Source organism: Leptonychotes weddellii, chromosome 15 (genome assembly GCF_054177405.1).
Source record: "Leptonychotes weddellii isolate Sample4059 chromosome 15, ASM5417740v2, whole genome shotgun sequence".
Taxonomy (NCBI): Eukaryota; Metazoa; Chordata; class Mammalia; order Carnivora; family Phocidae; genus Leptonychotes; species Leptonychotes weddellii.
The window spans coordinates 18,532,449-18,545,695 of NC_138383.1; the positions used below are offsets into that span (position 1 = coordinate 18,532,449).

Consider the following 13,247-nt stretch of genomic DNA (forward strand, 5'->3'; position numbering starts at 1 on the left):
GCCTGTGCACCCTTGTGCCACGGAATGCAAGCCTTTGGTTAGGGGACCTTACGTCTCGACTGGGCCCTGTGCTCCGGCTGGGCCCAGCGGCCCGGCTCCCCAGGTCAGCACCCAGATCCGCACCATCACCGAGGAAATCAGAGACGGGAAAGTCATTTCCTCCAGGGAGCAACTGCAGCCCTGCCCGCTGTAGCCAGCACACTGCAAGGACATGCCTATGGCTCTCGGCTCTAAAAGACCCTCCATTCCCTAGAGGGGCTCCCCGCTCAGCAGATTTTTTTCTACCAAAATACTTCTTATATTGTGTTTCTGGACTTAACTGCTTTTATGCTATGCAAAACTAGGTTCCCCTGGACATAGACCCAATAAAGTGTGTTCTTTTGGCATTGCAAACTTGACTGCATTCTTGTGAGGTTAGTTAGTGGGGATGTTTGATCAAGCGTCACAGTAAAGCTACGGGTTTGGGCTTCAGGTCTGTCTTCTTTGGGTCTGAGTGGTAGGAAGTGACAGGATGCTAACATATTTAAAAATGGGAATACCTTGGGCCCTGGCCCTCAGGAAGAGATGGACATTGTCATTACCCACAGGCTCAGCCCTGCTCATGGGTACCCACCTGGGGCGGCCCCACAAGGGGCAAAGGCTCCCAAGCCAGGCCTCCTTCGTTGCCCTGCCTGGATCTGGGGGTTCCCTCTCTTTCCCTTCAGCTTCTCCTCCTTTGTCCTGCTTCCACCACCCTGCTGCCTCACCCCCAGGCCTGACACTGTGACAGTTCAGGAGAGGGGTTTCCAGGACCAACCAGGGAGAGGCAAACCGCAGGCAGCCAGCCTGGGCTGACCACCTCTGGGAGGGGAGCTGGGCAATGAAGGCAGGAGGGCCAGGTGACTCCCTGTCCCCAGTGCCGGGTACAGGGCTGAAGTGAAGGGCGGCAGGGACAATGACGTGTGGGGAGGTCAGACATGGAGCAGGGGGAGGGAAGCTCACTGTAGGGTAGAGGTCAGAGTGCCCTGAATTCTACTGGCCGAGCTGTGACCTTCCGGGCGTCCAGCCTAACTGCGCCGGGCCCCGGACACCCCTCTGAGCAGAGAACCATGGCCTGTGAGAAGTCTGAGGGCCCTACGCCTTCTTTGTCCCCCTGATTTATTCTTTAGTGGAGAACACAGACCCAGAGAGGACAGCAGCTTGCTCCAGGCCATACAGCAGTGAGTGGCAGAGAAGAGGCCATTGTCCGGCCATTCTGATTCTGACGCTGGTGCTCTTCCCAGCACATTATGTCTCACCCCACCTCGCCAACCCGAATCATTACTACCTGCTGGACAAAGTCAGAGGGGCAGCCCTACCCGGCCCTGCTTCTCTCTGTGCTCCACACTCCTGCTCTGGGGCTTGAGGTCTGCCTCTCCCCATTCTGGCCTGAGGCTCCGGAGGGGAGAGGTGGGCGGCCGGGGCTGCACAGAGCGCGTCCCACCCGTTTGCTGGTGCATGGAGACCAGCCAGGGATGGGGCCATGACTGAGCCTTCCAACTACCACTCAAGCTGCCCTCCTCCTGCTGCTGCAGGCAGACAGACCGCGCAGGGTTGTGTCCCGACAAATAGTCACAGTCAACTCCTCCCACTGCCCAGCGCGTTCCCTTTGTGGGCGCACTCGACAGTGTATGGGGTGCCTCATCTCTGCCCCGTGGGATTGTGGGTGCTTTCTTTATGCAGCTTTGTCTAGGTTTTTATGAAATTTTTAGAGTATCTGCGCTGGTTAAGGAAGCCCTCCTATTCTCAACCTCGCACCCACCCTTGACTGAGTTCCAGCTTAAATCGCTCACTGCTGTGCAGACCAGACCTTAGCGCTGCTGGGGGCCTGCACTTGGCACCGTGAGTGGCAGGCTTAGGACGCCCTCTCAAGCCTTTTGATGCCCATGTCATTGCTCTTTTCTTGATGGCAAGAGAGAGATGATATAAAACATTACATTTTATCAGATTTCTCCAGAGTGAACATAATCCTTTCTTTCAAGGTGGTTCTGATCTTGTTTATACTTTGCCAAGATGCCATCTGGCTCATTGACACACACTCAGATCAATTAGTCAGTCAACAGATATGTACCGAGCACCCCATGCATGAAAAACGCTGTGCTAACGCAGGGGCACGTCTAGGGAGAAGTGGGGGTGCCCGGGAAGCAGCTGGACCCAATGTGGGATCACAGGACTTGTCCTCAAGAAACTGATGGCCCAGCTGGCCCAGGCATGGCAGGTGTGGGTATGGCGCAGGCTTTCAGGTTCTCAGGACAGGGAGAGGTCACTGAGAGCTAGGGATTTCGGGGAGATTTGGAATTAATGGGGGCCTTGAAGGATGGGCAGAGCAGGAAGGAGGAAGGCAAAGGGTATTTTAGAGCATGGCCATGGCATGTTCTGGGGACAGTGCAGACCCCATCTCAGCAGAGTGCACAGGTCCTGGAGGGAAAGTAATTCGGATACTTACTAAGCAAGATTGGTTCCTGCTGATAAGGGGTTCCAGGTAATTATTTCATCCTAATAAAAAGAGTGCTAAGGAAGAATGGAAATAGCCCAGAATGATTTAGAGGCTACTTCATAGCTTTAAAAATACTACTTATATGTTTTTTTAAAAGATTTTTTTACGAGAGAGAGAGAGAGCATGAGCAGGGGGATGAGCAGAGGGAGAGGGAGCAGAGAGAGAATCTCCAGCAGACTCCCTGCTGAGCACGGATTCAGATATGGGGTTCGATCTCAGGACCCTGAGATCATGACCTGAGCTGAAACCATGAGTTGGATGCTCAACTGACTGAGCCACCCAAGTGCCCCTAAAAATATTACTTATATGTTTTATAAAATTACCTAAAAAAACTTACCAAGAATTTTTACCCATGCCCTCAGCATAGATTCGGCTTATGGGCCTGTCTCCCTCTGGCAGAATGGCTTTTGGCCCAGAGAACAGTTTGTTAGTGTTAGTGTGGGTGGGCACCGCTCCCCTACACAGAGCTGCCTAATCTCTTTCCATCTCTGAGCCTCAGTTTCCGCATCTATAGCAGTAGGGATAGTAAGACTGACTTTGGAAGTGTCTTTCTCTTCCAGCTCCCTACCCACTTTTTTTCTCCTTCCTTCCTTATTCCCTTGTTTTGTTTTTTTTTTGTTTGTTTGTTTTTTTAATATGTTTCCCTTCTCTCAAAATCCTTTCTTTGCTTTCTTACTTAGCACAATTCACCACAGGTGAGGCATTCATTCATTTGCCCTTTCCTTCTGAGACATCTGGAAGCCAGAACTGTGCTTGAATGATAGAGATTTCCAGAGAAATAGGAGGTCTGTCCTTGCCCCCAAGAATGTACAAGTCTCCCTGGGAAGATAGGGCTCAAACACCAGACAATTTGAGGACATCAGTGAAGGGAGGGCCAACAGATCAACCACCAGTCATTGCCATGGGCGTTCAGAGCCAGGAGGGCAAAGCAGGCCTGGAGCAGGGGTAGGCTCCAGAAACATTCCAAGCCTCAGTTTACTCATCTACTAAATGGGGCTATTGGCAATGCTAGTCTCATGAGATTGTTGTGAGCAGTGAATGAGAGAATGCCTAGAGAGAGCTCAGCTCGGGGCCTGGCAGTCCTAAGTACTTAGTGACTGATGGCTAGTACCATTAGCCTTGTCCTTAATTGGGCTGTGTAGGGGAGAAAATCCCGTTCTGGTCAGCACAGGTGTGGAGCCCTGCCTAGGAACCCATGTGACCCCCCAGGGCTGTATAAACAGCATGAGGCTTCCCAGGCCCTGGCTGCTGTGGCTTTTCTGGGTCCTATGGATCCAGGGTAGCCCTCACTGAGCCCAGAGCACAGGAGGCTGCGACTTAGCAGGGCTTGGGTGGAGCCCTGTACTCGTATGGATGGGAAACATGAACACCAAAGGAGGCTCATCCAGGCTCTCAGCTCAGCTGCGTCCTTTGCACTGGGGCATGGGTTTCCAGAGAGAAGGTGAGGCAGCCAATGGGCCCTGGGATTGTGTTGGGTGGGTGCTGGTCACACCAGGCTCCCGGGTATGGGAAGGGCATGGTGACTCATGAGAGTTCTAGATCTGAGGGCCTCCAAACACAGGCACCTGGCCTGGGGGATGGTGGCCTAGGTGCTCAGAGCCCATCTACGCTCCCCAGTGACAGCTGCTTAGCCTTGTCAGCTTGAGTACGGCTACATTCCGGCCATGTGGGGACTGGTAATCCTAGTTGTTGCCGTTCCTGAGCACTCACCATGAGCAGGTGCTGTTCTAGACGTTTCCTCAGCTCTGAGGTGGGGGTGACAAGCCCGGGCTCACAGGGCAACATGAAGGTGAAGAGACCATGCACGGCAGAGCAGTGAGGCCCACACCGGGAAGGTTGCTGGCGCTCAGCTCACAGCTGTTCTCCTGACGGGAAGGTAAAACCCGTCCCTAGAAGAGTAAGCAGGACCCCAAACGGCAGGGCTGACTGGAAAGCAAGTCGCACGGGGCTCCAGCTGATAAGGGCCCATCTGCAGCACCACCTGCCCTCTGGCTCAGCTCTCGGCCCTTCTCCCAGGCCTCCTCCCTTGGCACATTGGGTTTTCAGGAAAAATAACCCACCCTTGTCAAGCTTTCTGGACATCAGCCCGGACAACTCTGGTAGCAGAGATGAAACGGAAGTTCAGACTGTGTCTTCTGAGGAGGCCTGTGATCATGCCCCCATACTCTGCCTCAGCCCCCAGGCAGCCGGCAGGAAAGGCTGCCCCACTTCTCAGCCAGGGCCTGGGGAGACATACCTTCCTACACATGGTACGTGTCACCACGGGCAGGTGCTCAGGTAGCTGACCTCTAGTCGTTTTGGCTGATGTTGGGGCTATACAACCAGCTAGATTTCCTGGTGAGGGAGGGAGTTGGGGGAGGTCTGTCCACCAGGGCTCTGCTCTGTCTGGGGCAACCAACTTTCCCATTTTGTGTGGGACTGAGAGGTTCCCAGGGTTAGGGGGCTTTTGGCACTAACACCAGAGCAGTACTGCAGAAACTGGGATAGTTGGCCACCATGGCCCTATTTCCAGGGCCATTCTAGAGCCTTCTGTGTCTCCTTGGGCATGAGGTCTCTGCTTCTTGCAACAACCGGCCTTGCTCTTCCATCGCCCAGGGGCCAACCTGGAGGCCTCCTCTACTCCCCTGAGCCCATAAAAGGAGATGATGCTAGAGAACGTCAAGACCGGGGCTGTGGATTCCCACACCTCCTAAGGCGGAGGCTGAGATCTGGGCTTGGATGACAAGCCCCTTTGAAGAACTGATGGATACTTGGTCTTCTCGGCAACACGGGGCGGAGGAGACGTCTCGATGTAGCCATCAGTTCAACGGGGCTCCCGTTTTACGAGGCCAGGAAATGTTCATGGGAAGCTAAATAACAGGGTAATGAGGGGTTCCTATAGAAAGCGGTATTAACTTTAATGAGGAGAAAACCCTTTGTAAAGGGCAACGCCCACTGGGGCAGAGATATAAACCCGGGGTGAAGAGCTGCTTCTCCGCATTGGGGGGCGCCTGGCCTCGAAGACCCATCACTTGTGTCTGGGCTGCCGAGGCCATGGCTTCCAAGGGCCTCAAGGCCAGCTTCTCTTCGGGGTCTCTCAAGGGCCTGGGAGGGGCCGGTGGGGGCTCTGCTCGAGTGTCCATGATGCACTCCAGCAGCTCTTGCAAGCTCCCGAGCCTCTCCCGCGGGGCCCGGAGTTTCTCTGCGTCCTCCGTCGGGCTGGGCAGGAGCAGCTGCAGGGCGGCCAGCTGCCTCCCTGCTCTCTGCCTCCCGTCCGGAGGCTTTGCCACCAGCTACAGCCTGGGCGGGGGCTGGTTTGGGGAGGGCATCCTCACCGGCAGTGAGAAGGAGACCATGCAGTCCCTGAACGACCGCCTGGCCAGCTACCTGGAGAAGGTGCGCCAGCTGGAGCGCGAGAACGCCAGCCTGGAGTGCCGCATCCAGGAGTGGTGCGAGCAGCAGGTGCCCTACTTGTGCCCCGACTACCAGTCCTACTTTCGGACCATCGAGGAGCTCCAGAAGAAGGTAGGAGGTTCGGAGAGGCTCTGGCTGCCCAGGAGTCTGATGCCATGAGCCTTGGACTGGAAGCTGGAATACCTGTGCCAGAAGGCCTGCTCCCATGGGGCACGTCAGAGGTCATGGAGCGTGTTCACATCTCTGGCCTCGTCTGCTCCTCCCGACGAGGGAGATATCGTTAGCCCATTTCACAGATGAGAACACCGAAGCTCAGGCTGGTTAAGTGACTTATTCTAGCTGGTCCAGCTGGCAGCTGCGGGAGCCAGAGCCGGGCTCTATGAACTCACTGGCTGCTAGCATGGTCTATCTCTATGAGTTTTAATTTCTTCATTTTTTTTTTTTGAGGTGAGGGGATTGAGCTTGACTTGTTTGGTGCAGATCAGGTTTTCTGTAAAGAACTCAGGGAAGGAGAAGCCCATAGCCCACATCCCCTGAGGGTCCCTGCTGGCTCCTGGGAGGGACCATTTGCGACCAAGGAATCACAGAGTACTCTGTTGTTCATGACCTGCCCTGAGCCCCCAGTGGCCTGGGAGACAGGAAGACAAGAGTTAGCCACCATGCCAGTTTTTGCTGCAGCATTTCCACACTCCCCCAGTCTATGCCAGGTTACGGGTCCCAGAGGCACTGCACTGGGAGGGGCTATAGAGGCTTCCTGGTCTGATCCCTACTTTGTGCCCGTAAGCCTCATGGAGCCTCAGATGCCAGGAATCCAGGGATGGTTGACTCCCTCTCTCAGGAGGTGGCCCTTGCCAGCTTTGGGGAGCTCCAGCCAGCAGATTGTCCTTCCTTTCACTGATGTCACTTCTTTATTTCCCCAGACCCTGTGCACCAAGGCAGAGAATGCCAGCCTGGTGGTGCAGATCGACAACGCCAAGCTGGCCGCAGATGACTTCAGAACCAAGTGAGTGTCCTGCTCGCTCCTTGGTTGGGGGCTGGTAGAACTGGACATTGGTGATGCCAGGACGCAGGGTTTTGGCTGCACTAAGTCACTGAGGCATTAAGGTGGGACACACAGAACCAGGGCAGCCTGGGGTGGGATCTGACTTGGACGTAAAAAGGAAATGGAGCTTCAAGCATCCTGTTATGTACCTGCCAGGTACGAGACGGAGCTGTCCATGCGGCAGCTGGTGGAGTCGGACATGAACGGCCTGCGCAGGATCCTGGATGATCTGACCCTGTGCAAGTCCGACCTGGAGGCCCAGGTGGAGTCCCTGAAGGAGGAGCTGCTGTGCCTCAAGAAGAACCATGAGGAGGTGAGCATGGGAAGGAGGTGAACATGGGGAAGGAGGTGAGCATGGGGAAGAAGGTGAGCATGGCGAAGAAGGTGAGCATGGGGGAACAGGTGCACATGGGGGAGCAGGTGGACATGGGGAGCAGGTAGGCATAGGGGAGGAGGGTGAGTGAGGCAGCCAGCTGGGACAGTTAGCGCTGACCCTGATCTGTGCCACAGGAAGTGAACTCGCTGCGCTCCCAGCTTGGTGACCGGCTCAATGTTGAGGTGGACGCTGCCCCACCTGTTGACCTGAACCGTGTTCTGGATGAGATGAGGTGCCAGTATGAGACCCTGGTGGAGAATAACCGCCGGGATGCTGAAGAATGGTTCAACACTCAGGTAGGTAGCTGGAGAGAGTCAGTGTAATAGAGACACAGGGTGGGTCAGACAGAATTGACCTTGGGGCTCCGAATCAGAAACTGAGTTTGAGCCTCAGCTCTGTTTTGACCTTGCTGCGCACCTTGGGCAGGTTGCTGTCCTCTAAGCAATAATGTCCTCAAAGATGAAATGAATGGGTTGGACTGGGTGTTCTGGAAGGTCCTTCTTGGCTCATGATTCTGTGCGGCCTCTGTAGACCTCTGAAGCTGAATCCCGGTGTTCCTGACCAGGTCCTGTGTGTGTATGTTTCAGACCGAGGAGCTGAACCAGCAGGTGGTGTCCAGCTCAGAGCAACTGCAGTCCTGCCAGGCGGAGATCATCGAGCTGAGACGCACGGTCAATGCCCTGGAGATCGAGCTGCAGGCCCAGCAGAGCATGGTGAGCCCGAGGCTTGAGGAGGGCTCCTGGGGGACCAAACCCAGCAGCACATGAGCCCCCTGGGCCTCCATGCTCTGACCACACAGGCAGGCTTCAGGGGTTCAAGTTCTTGAGCATCAGGGACTTTTTGTGTAGGGTGGAATGAGGTCCCAGCCCCCATTCACAAGTGTCCCAGGGGTAAAAGACAGGAGACCTATGGCAACCGACATGTCCCAGGGCAGCAGCTCTGTGTACTTGTGTAAGTACATTCATTCTGAGTAATTATCACGTCCTCAGGGATATCCTTAGTAGGGGAGATACTCTAGATCAGGGAGGCTATAGGGGCTAATTGGCTATCTCAAATGAGATGTCCGATTGTGGTTCATCTGGGTTCAAAGTGATTCTCTGAGCTTCTGTTCTTGGATTCTGAGGACTCGCTGAAACCCAGATGGATTAAGTGCATCTTCTCCGACTTCTCACCTTCATCTTTTGCTGTCACAGCGAGATGCTTTGGAATCTACCCTGGCGGAGACCGAGGCCCGCTACGGCTCCCAGCTGGGCCAGATGCAGTGCCTGATCAGCAACGTGGAGTCCCAGCTGGCTGAGATCAGGAGTGACCTGGAGCGGCAGAACCAGGAGTACCAGGTGCTGCTGGACGTGCGGGCCCGGCTGGAGTGCGAGATCAACACGTACCGAGGCCTGCTGGAAAGCGAGGAGGGCAAGTGAGTGGCATTGCATGCTCGCTCGTCCTCCTGATGCAGTCTACAAAGTTCTGGGGAGACCCCATGGTGCCTGGGAAGAGCCCAGCATTTGGAGTCAGGAGCCCTGGGGTTTAAGTTCTGGTCTTATTACAAATTCATCATGCAACCCCAGCAAGTCCTTTTTCTCTCTGGGCCTCTGTTTTCCCATTGGTAAAACAAGGGGGCAGGACTGGGTGATTTTTAAGGTGCTCTGAGTTATTGAAAACAGTAACTGGAAAATCACAGTAATCTGAACTTTCTCTTTCTCTTAGGCTTCCCTGTAACCCATGTGCTCCTGACCACTCGTCTGCCAAGTCGTGCCTCCCCTGCCTTCCTGCGGTCTCCTGCGGTCCCGGTGTGGTCCACACCACCTGCAGCCCCCGCCCTATGTGCGTGCCCTGCCCGGGGGGCCGGTTCTGAGAGTGACTGGCCCAGAAAGCCCAGGCCAGTATCCAGGGCCTGGACTTGGCCTCTATTCAACCCTAACCCTAGAGCCTGATCCCCTCTCTCTGTGCAGAGCGTGCTGGGGCCTGGCTCTGAGAGGGCTCACTGCAAATGCATCCCTCCAAGTCTCTCCAAGCCTGTCACGAAGGCTGGCCATCCCTGAAAGCCTTAACTCCTCATCATTTCAGTGGGTGCCAGCCAGACTCTCTGTTTTCAGGCTGCCTCTGGGGTCAGGTTTTCCTTCCGGGTGCTGTTTTAGTGGGTTCTGGAATGCAGTAGAAGGCTTCTGTGGGCAGAATAATAAAGTGCATTTGGCTTTGGCTCTCTATGCCTAATGGCACTGTTCTGGTGTCCCTGTTGTATGTCTCTGTTGGGTGAAGAGAGTGGTGACTCCTGGGCAGATGGATAGGGATGTTTGACCGCGTATGACAAGGGGATGACAGGGTCCCTGTGGCCCTGTTTGGGGTGACTAAGGGCCTCCAATGGGGCTTTTTGCTCAGCAGCTCAGCTTTCCTGATGAAGACGCTTCTCCAAGATTCCCATGTGGTGACCCATATTACCAGACCTCTTCTACTTCGCTCCTTAGTCTACATGGCCACCCTGGGATCCCAGAGGAGGGTGGATAAAGCCAGGGCCAGTACAAGGTGAAGCATTTTAGGCTCCTTTTCAATTCATGCCTCTGGTTCTCATAAGAGAAGCAATGCGGACATCCCACACCGGGGTATTTTCATTTCATTCCTTCCACTGCGATACTCTCACACAGCCCTCCAACTCGGCAGATCCCCCCAAAACCTACACCCCTGCAGGTGCAAGAGTGAGCCCACCATTGTGATCTCCACCCACAATTCAGATATTCTTGTCCGTAACAGACTCATCATGTTCTCTGTGCCTTTGGCATCTGATGCTGCACACAGAGCCTTTGGGTACCAGAGCATTTCCGCATGGAAGTGGGAGCTCCCAGCCTCTTGGCCCAAAGATTCTGGTTTATGTCCAGACTGTCCTCCCCCAGTAGACCAGGAAAATGCCAAGCTCCATGGATTCCAATGGGAAATGGTGATGAAGATAAAACTTTCTCAGGTAGAAAGGAAGGCAGGTTGTCTCCAGATAGCCCTGTGCTCCTTATAAGATGCCAAGAGCACCACTATGGAATTTTAGTGATGTTAGGGGAGTTGTAACAGCACACAAGGTGGAGAACGGATTGGGGAAAGACAGGTGACCAAGTGGGCCTGAGACCCCCACCCCTTAAGGGGGCCTGGTATCATTCACCCTGATTCAACTTTAGAGTTGTCCCTTTAATAACCCCCCATAAAGGAGAGCCTGGGGCTTTGGTTTCCCCCAGCCCCCTTGCTCCTGGCATCCTGCACTGCCTTGGCTTTGGTCTTCTTGGAACACCTTGGCTGGTTTTGTTGAGGCTCAGTCACTGGAAGAAGATGATGGTCTCACGATCATTCACTTCATTCAACAAACCTTTGCCGAGCACCTTCCTGGGCCAGACAGTGTGTCAGGTGCCAGGAGCAGGATTGACCCTTGTCAGAGGGAGGCCTTGGGGTGGGAAAAGAAGGGCACCCACTCCCTGCCTCAGTGGTAGGAGGAGGCCTGCTGAAGGGGCCGTGGTGTTAGCGTGATGAAGACGGGCTCCGAATGTAGAGTCAGACTGACCTGGGTTCAAATCCTGTCCCCAGCACTTACCGCCTGTGGGAGCTTTAGCAGGGGTGCCCCATTGCTGAGTCTCACTTTCCTCATCAGAAGCCATGACACTAAACGTACTCTGAGGTCCGTACTGCTTTCCCAAGCATTTGCTGGGCCTTTGAAAATGGCTCAATATTGTTGACCGTCTATCCTAGCTGGAGGCCTGGATTGCCCTGAGGCTGGGCATCTGCCTCTTCCCTGTCCAGACTTTCATTTCTGAGCTTTCCTTCCAGACAGCAATGCCTAGCAGCCAAAGAAGAGATGCCGTTCTGTGGCTTATCTTTTCTGATTCGGAGAAAAGTCAGGCTTGGGGGACCTGCACTCAGCAAGCCGTGCAAGGGTTGAGCACACAGCTCTAGTTAACTCCATGTCCCATCAGCCACACTTCCTCCTTATGACATCCTTTGTGGTCCAAACCCCTTCCAAACCCATCCTACTTCCCTCCAAGATGCAGTGAACCAGATCCTGCAGAGCCTTGCCTCTTACTATTATTTACGTCATCTGCTTTTGCTCTTTGAATGTAATGCTGTTCCCGTTAAGTCAGAGATTCTCAACCTTGGCCGCACTTTGGAATGACGAGCATATAGGTCATTGGTCTGACGCCCAGCAACCCTGACTTAGTTGGTCTCGGATATGGCCTGGGGTTGGGGGTTTAAAAAGCTCCCCAAGTGATTCCAGTGCACAGCCAGGGTTGGGGGTTCCTTTGTCGGTGGGGAGGACCTTCCGGCTTGGCAGCTGGGGCCTCAGGCAGCTCTGCTGTCGCCATCATGCTGGCGGATCCCTGACGGGTGCTTTTGACTATCTCTCAGCTCTGGCTTTTTTCTCTCCTTTAATCTCAAACATCCGCACTGAACTTGAAATTTCAGTTATCATATTTTTAATTCCAGGGAGTTATTTTTTTGTTCTCTGTTCCTCTTTTATAATATCTATCATGACTGCCGGTTCTTAACTCTGAGGTCATTATAAAATACACACACATGTATATATATTAGTGTATTAATAGATTGTTTTAGAGTCCGCGTTGTTTCCGTTTCCCCCAGTTTCCTCTTAACTGTTTTGTTTATTTGCTTGTTTTGTTGTGTCTCTGTCTGTGATGCTGGAAACTTCTCTCAAATGTCTGGGGATCCTTCTGCTTATGTTTGATGACACAACACTATGGACGGGTTGGCAAACTGGCTTTTGGATGGTAGAACTACCTAAATTCAGCTTTGATAAATCTTTTGTCTGGGGTCGGTCTGGTTTTTCAAAGAATGGAAGGAAGGAGACAGTCTGGGGCCAGGCCCCTGCTTGCAACCTACCTATCCTTGTTTATTTTTATTTTTTAAAAGGATTTTATTTATTTGAGAGAGAGAGAGCGCGGGAGAGAGAGCACAAGCAGGGGGAGCGGCAGGCAGAGGGAGAAGCAGGCTCCCTGCTGGGCAGGGAGCCCAACGCAGGACTTGATCCCAGGACCCTGAGATCATGACCTGAGCTGGAAGCAGACGCTTAACCGACTGAGCCACCCAGGCACCCCCTACCTACCCTTGTTTAAATGGGCCCTCCACCCTGGACACAGTCAGGCCCCAGTTCTCACTGGTGTTTCTTCTGCGTTTGCTTCCACTTCCTTGCCCTTCTCTGAGTGACTTTCCCTTCTCTCCCTTTTTCAAATACACTTCTTTGTCCAGTAGCTGGCTTTGGCCTTAGAGGTGTTGGGGTACAGTGGATAGGCTTTGGACTCAGACAGAACTGAGTTTGAGAACAGGCTGCGCATGCTCCTGCGCTGGGTCCACCTGTCCCTGTCCTCATCCTTCACCCGGCCGGGGCTTTGAACACTGCCGTTTTCCTTTTTCACACACACTCTCACGTGAGACCCAGTCCTTCCTCTGTCATGTGAACTGATGCTCATGCCAAGAGTTTGAATTTAGTGGATTTTGCTGAAGGTCTCGCGAACACCACAGAGTGGGACTGCACTCCACAGCATGGCCCCTCAGCTCCTTCCTGGTATCTGTCCTCCTCGCTCCTGCAACCCTCTCCCCTTCACCCCTTGCTTCCATGATTGTCCTGGGAACTTCCAATTCTTCTCCCTTTTCTCCCTCTGATGTCTTGTCAGCCAACATCCAGGCACTTGGGGTCCCATCTTCTACCCCAAGAACTTAGTGTATTTTTTCAAGTAAAGACAGCTCTGGGACGCCTGGGGGCTCAGGTGTTAAGTGTCTGCCTTCGGCTCAGGTCATGATCCCAGGGTCCTGGGATCGAGTCCCTGATCAGGCTCCTTGCTCAGCGGGAAGCCTGCTTCTCCCTCTCCCACTCCCTCTGCTTGTGCGTGTTCTTGTTCTCTCTCTCTCTCTCTGGCAAATAAATAAAATCTTTAAAAAAA

General features: G+C 53.8%; 3 protein-coding genes across 3 annotated transcripts in view; 2 read left to right on the top strand and 1 right to left on the bottom strand.

Moving 5' to 3' along the window:
- The window catches only part of KRT36 (keratin 36), a 3,308-nt gene extending 2,935 nt beyond the window's left edge, over positions 1-373 (top strand). Inside the window, exon 7 of the mRNA XM_081805013.1 lies at positions 1-373. This exon is cut by the window's left edge and continues 54 nt beyond it. Coding sequence (XP_081661139.1) covers positions 1-193 — 193 coding nt within the window. The 3' untranslated portion in view covers positions 194-373.
- LOC102742731 (keratin, type I cytoskeletal 19) overlaps positions 1-13,247 on the bottom strand; it is a 187,875-nt gene that overhangs the window by 128,480 nt on the left and 46,148 nt on the right. The window lies entirely within an intron of this gene.
- On the top strand, positions 5,549-9,178 carry KRT35 (keratin 35). Its single transcript, XM_006746887.2, has 7 exons — positions 5,549-6,019; positions 6,829-6,911; positions 7,107-7,263; positions 7,461-7,622; positions 7,914-8,039; positions 8,520-8,740; positions 9,031-9,178. The coding sequence occupies exons 1-7, from the start codon at positions 5,549-5,551 to the stop codon at positions 9,176-9,178; spliced, it is 1,368 nt and encodes a 455-aa protein (XP_006746950.1).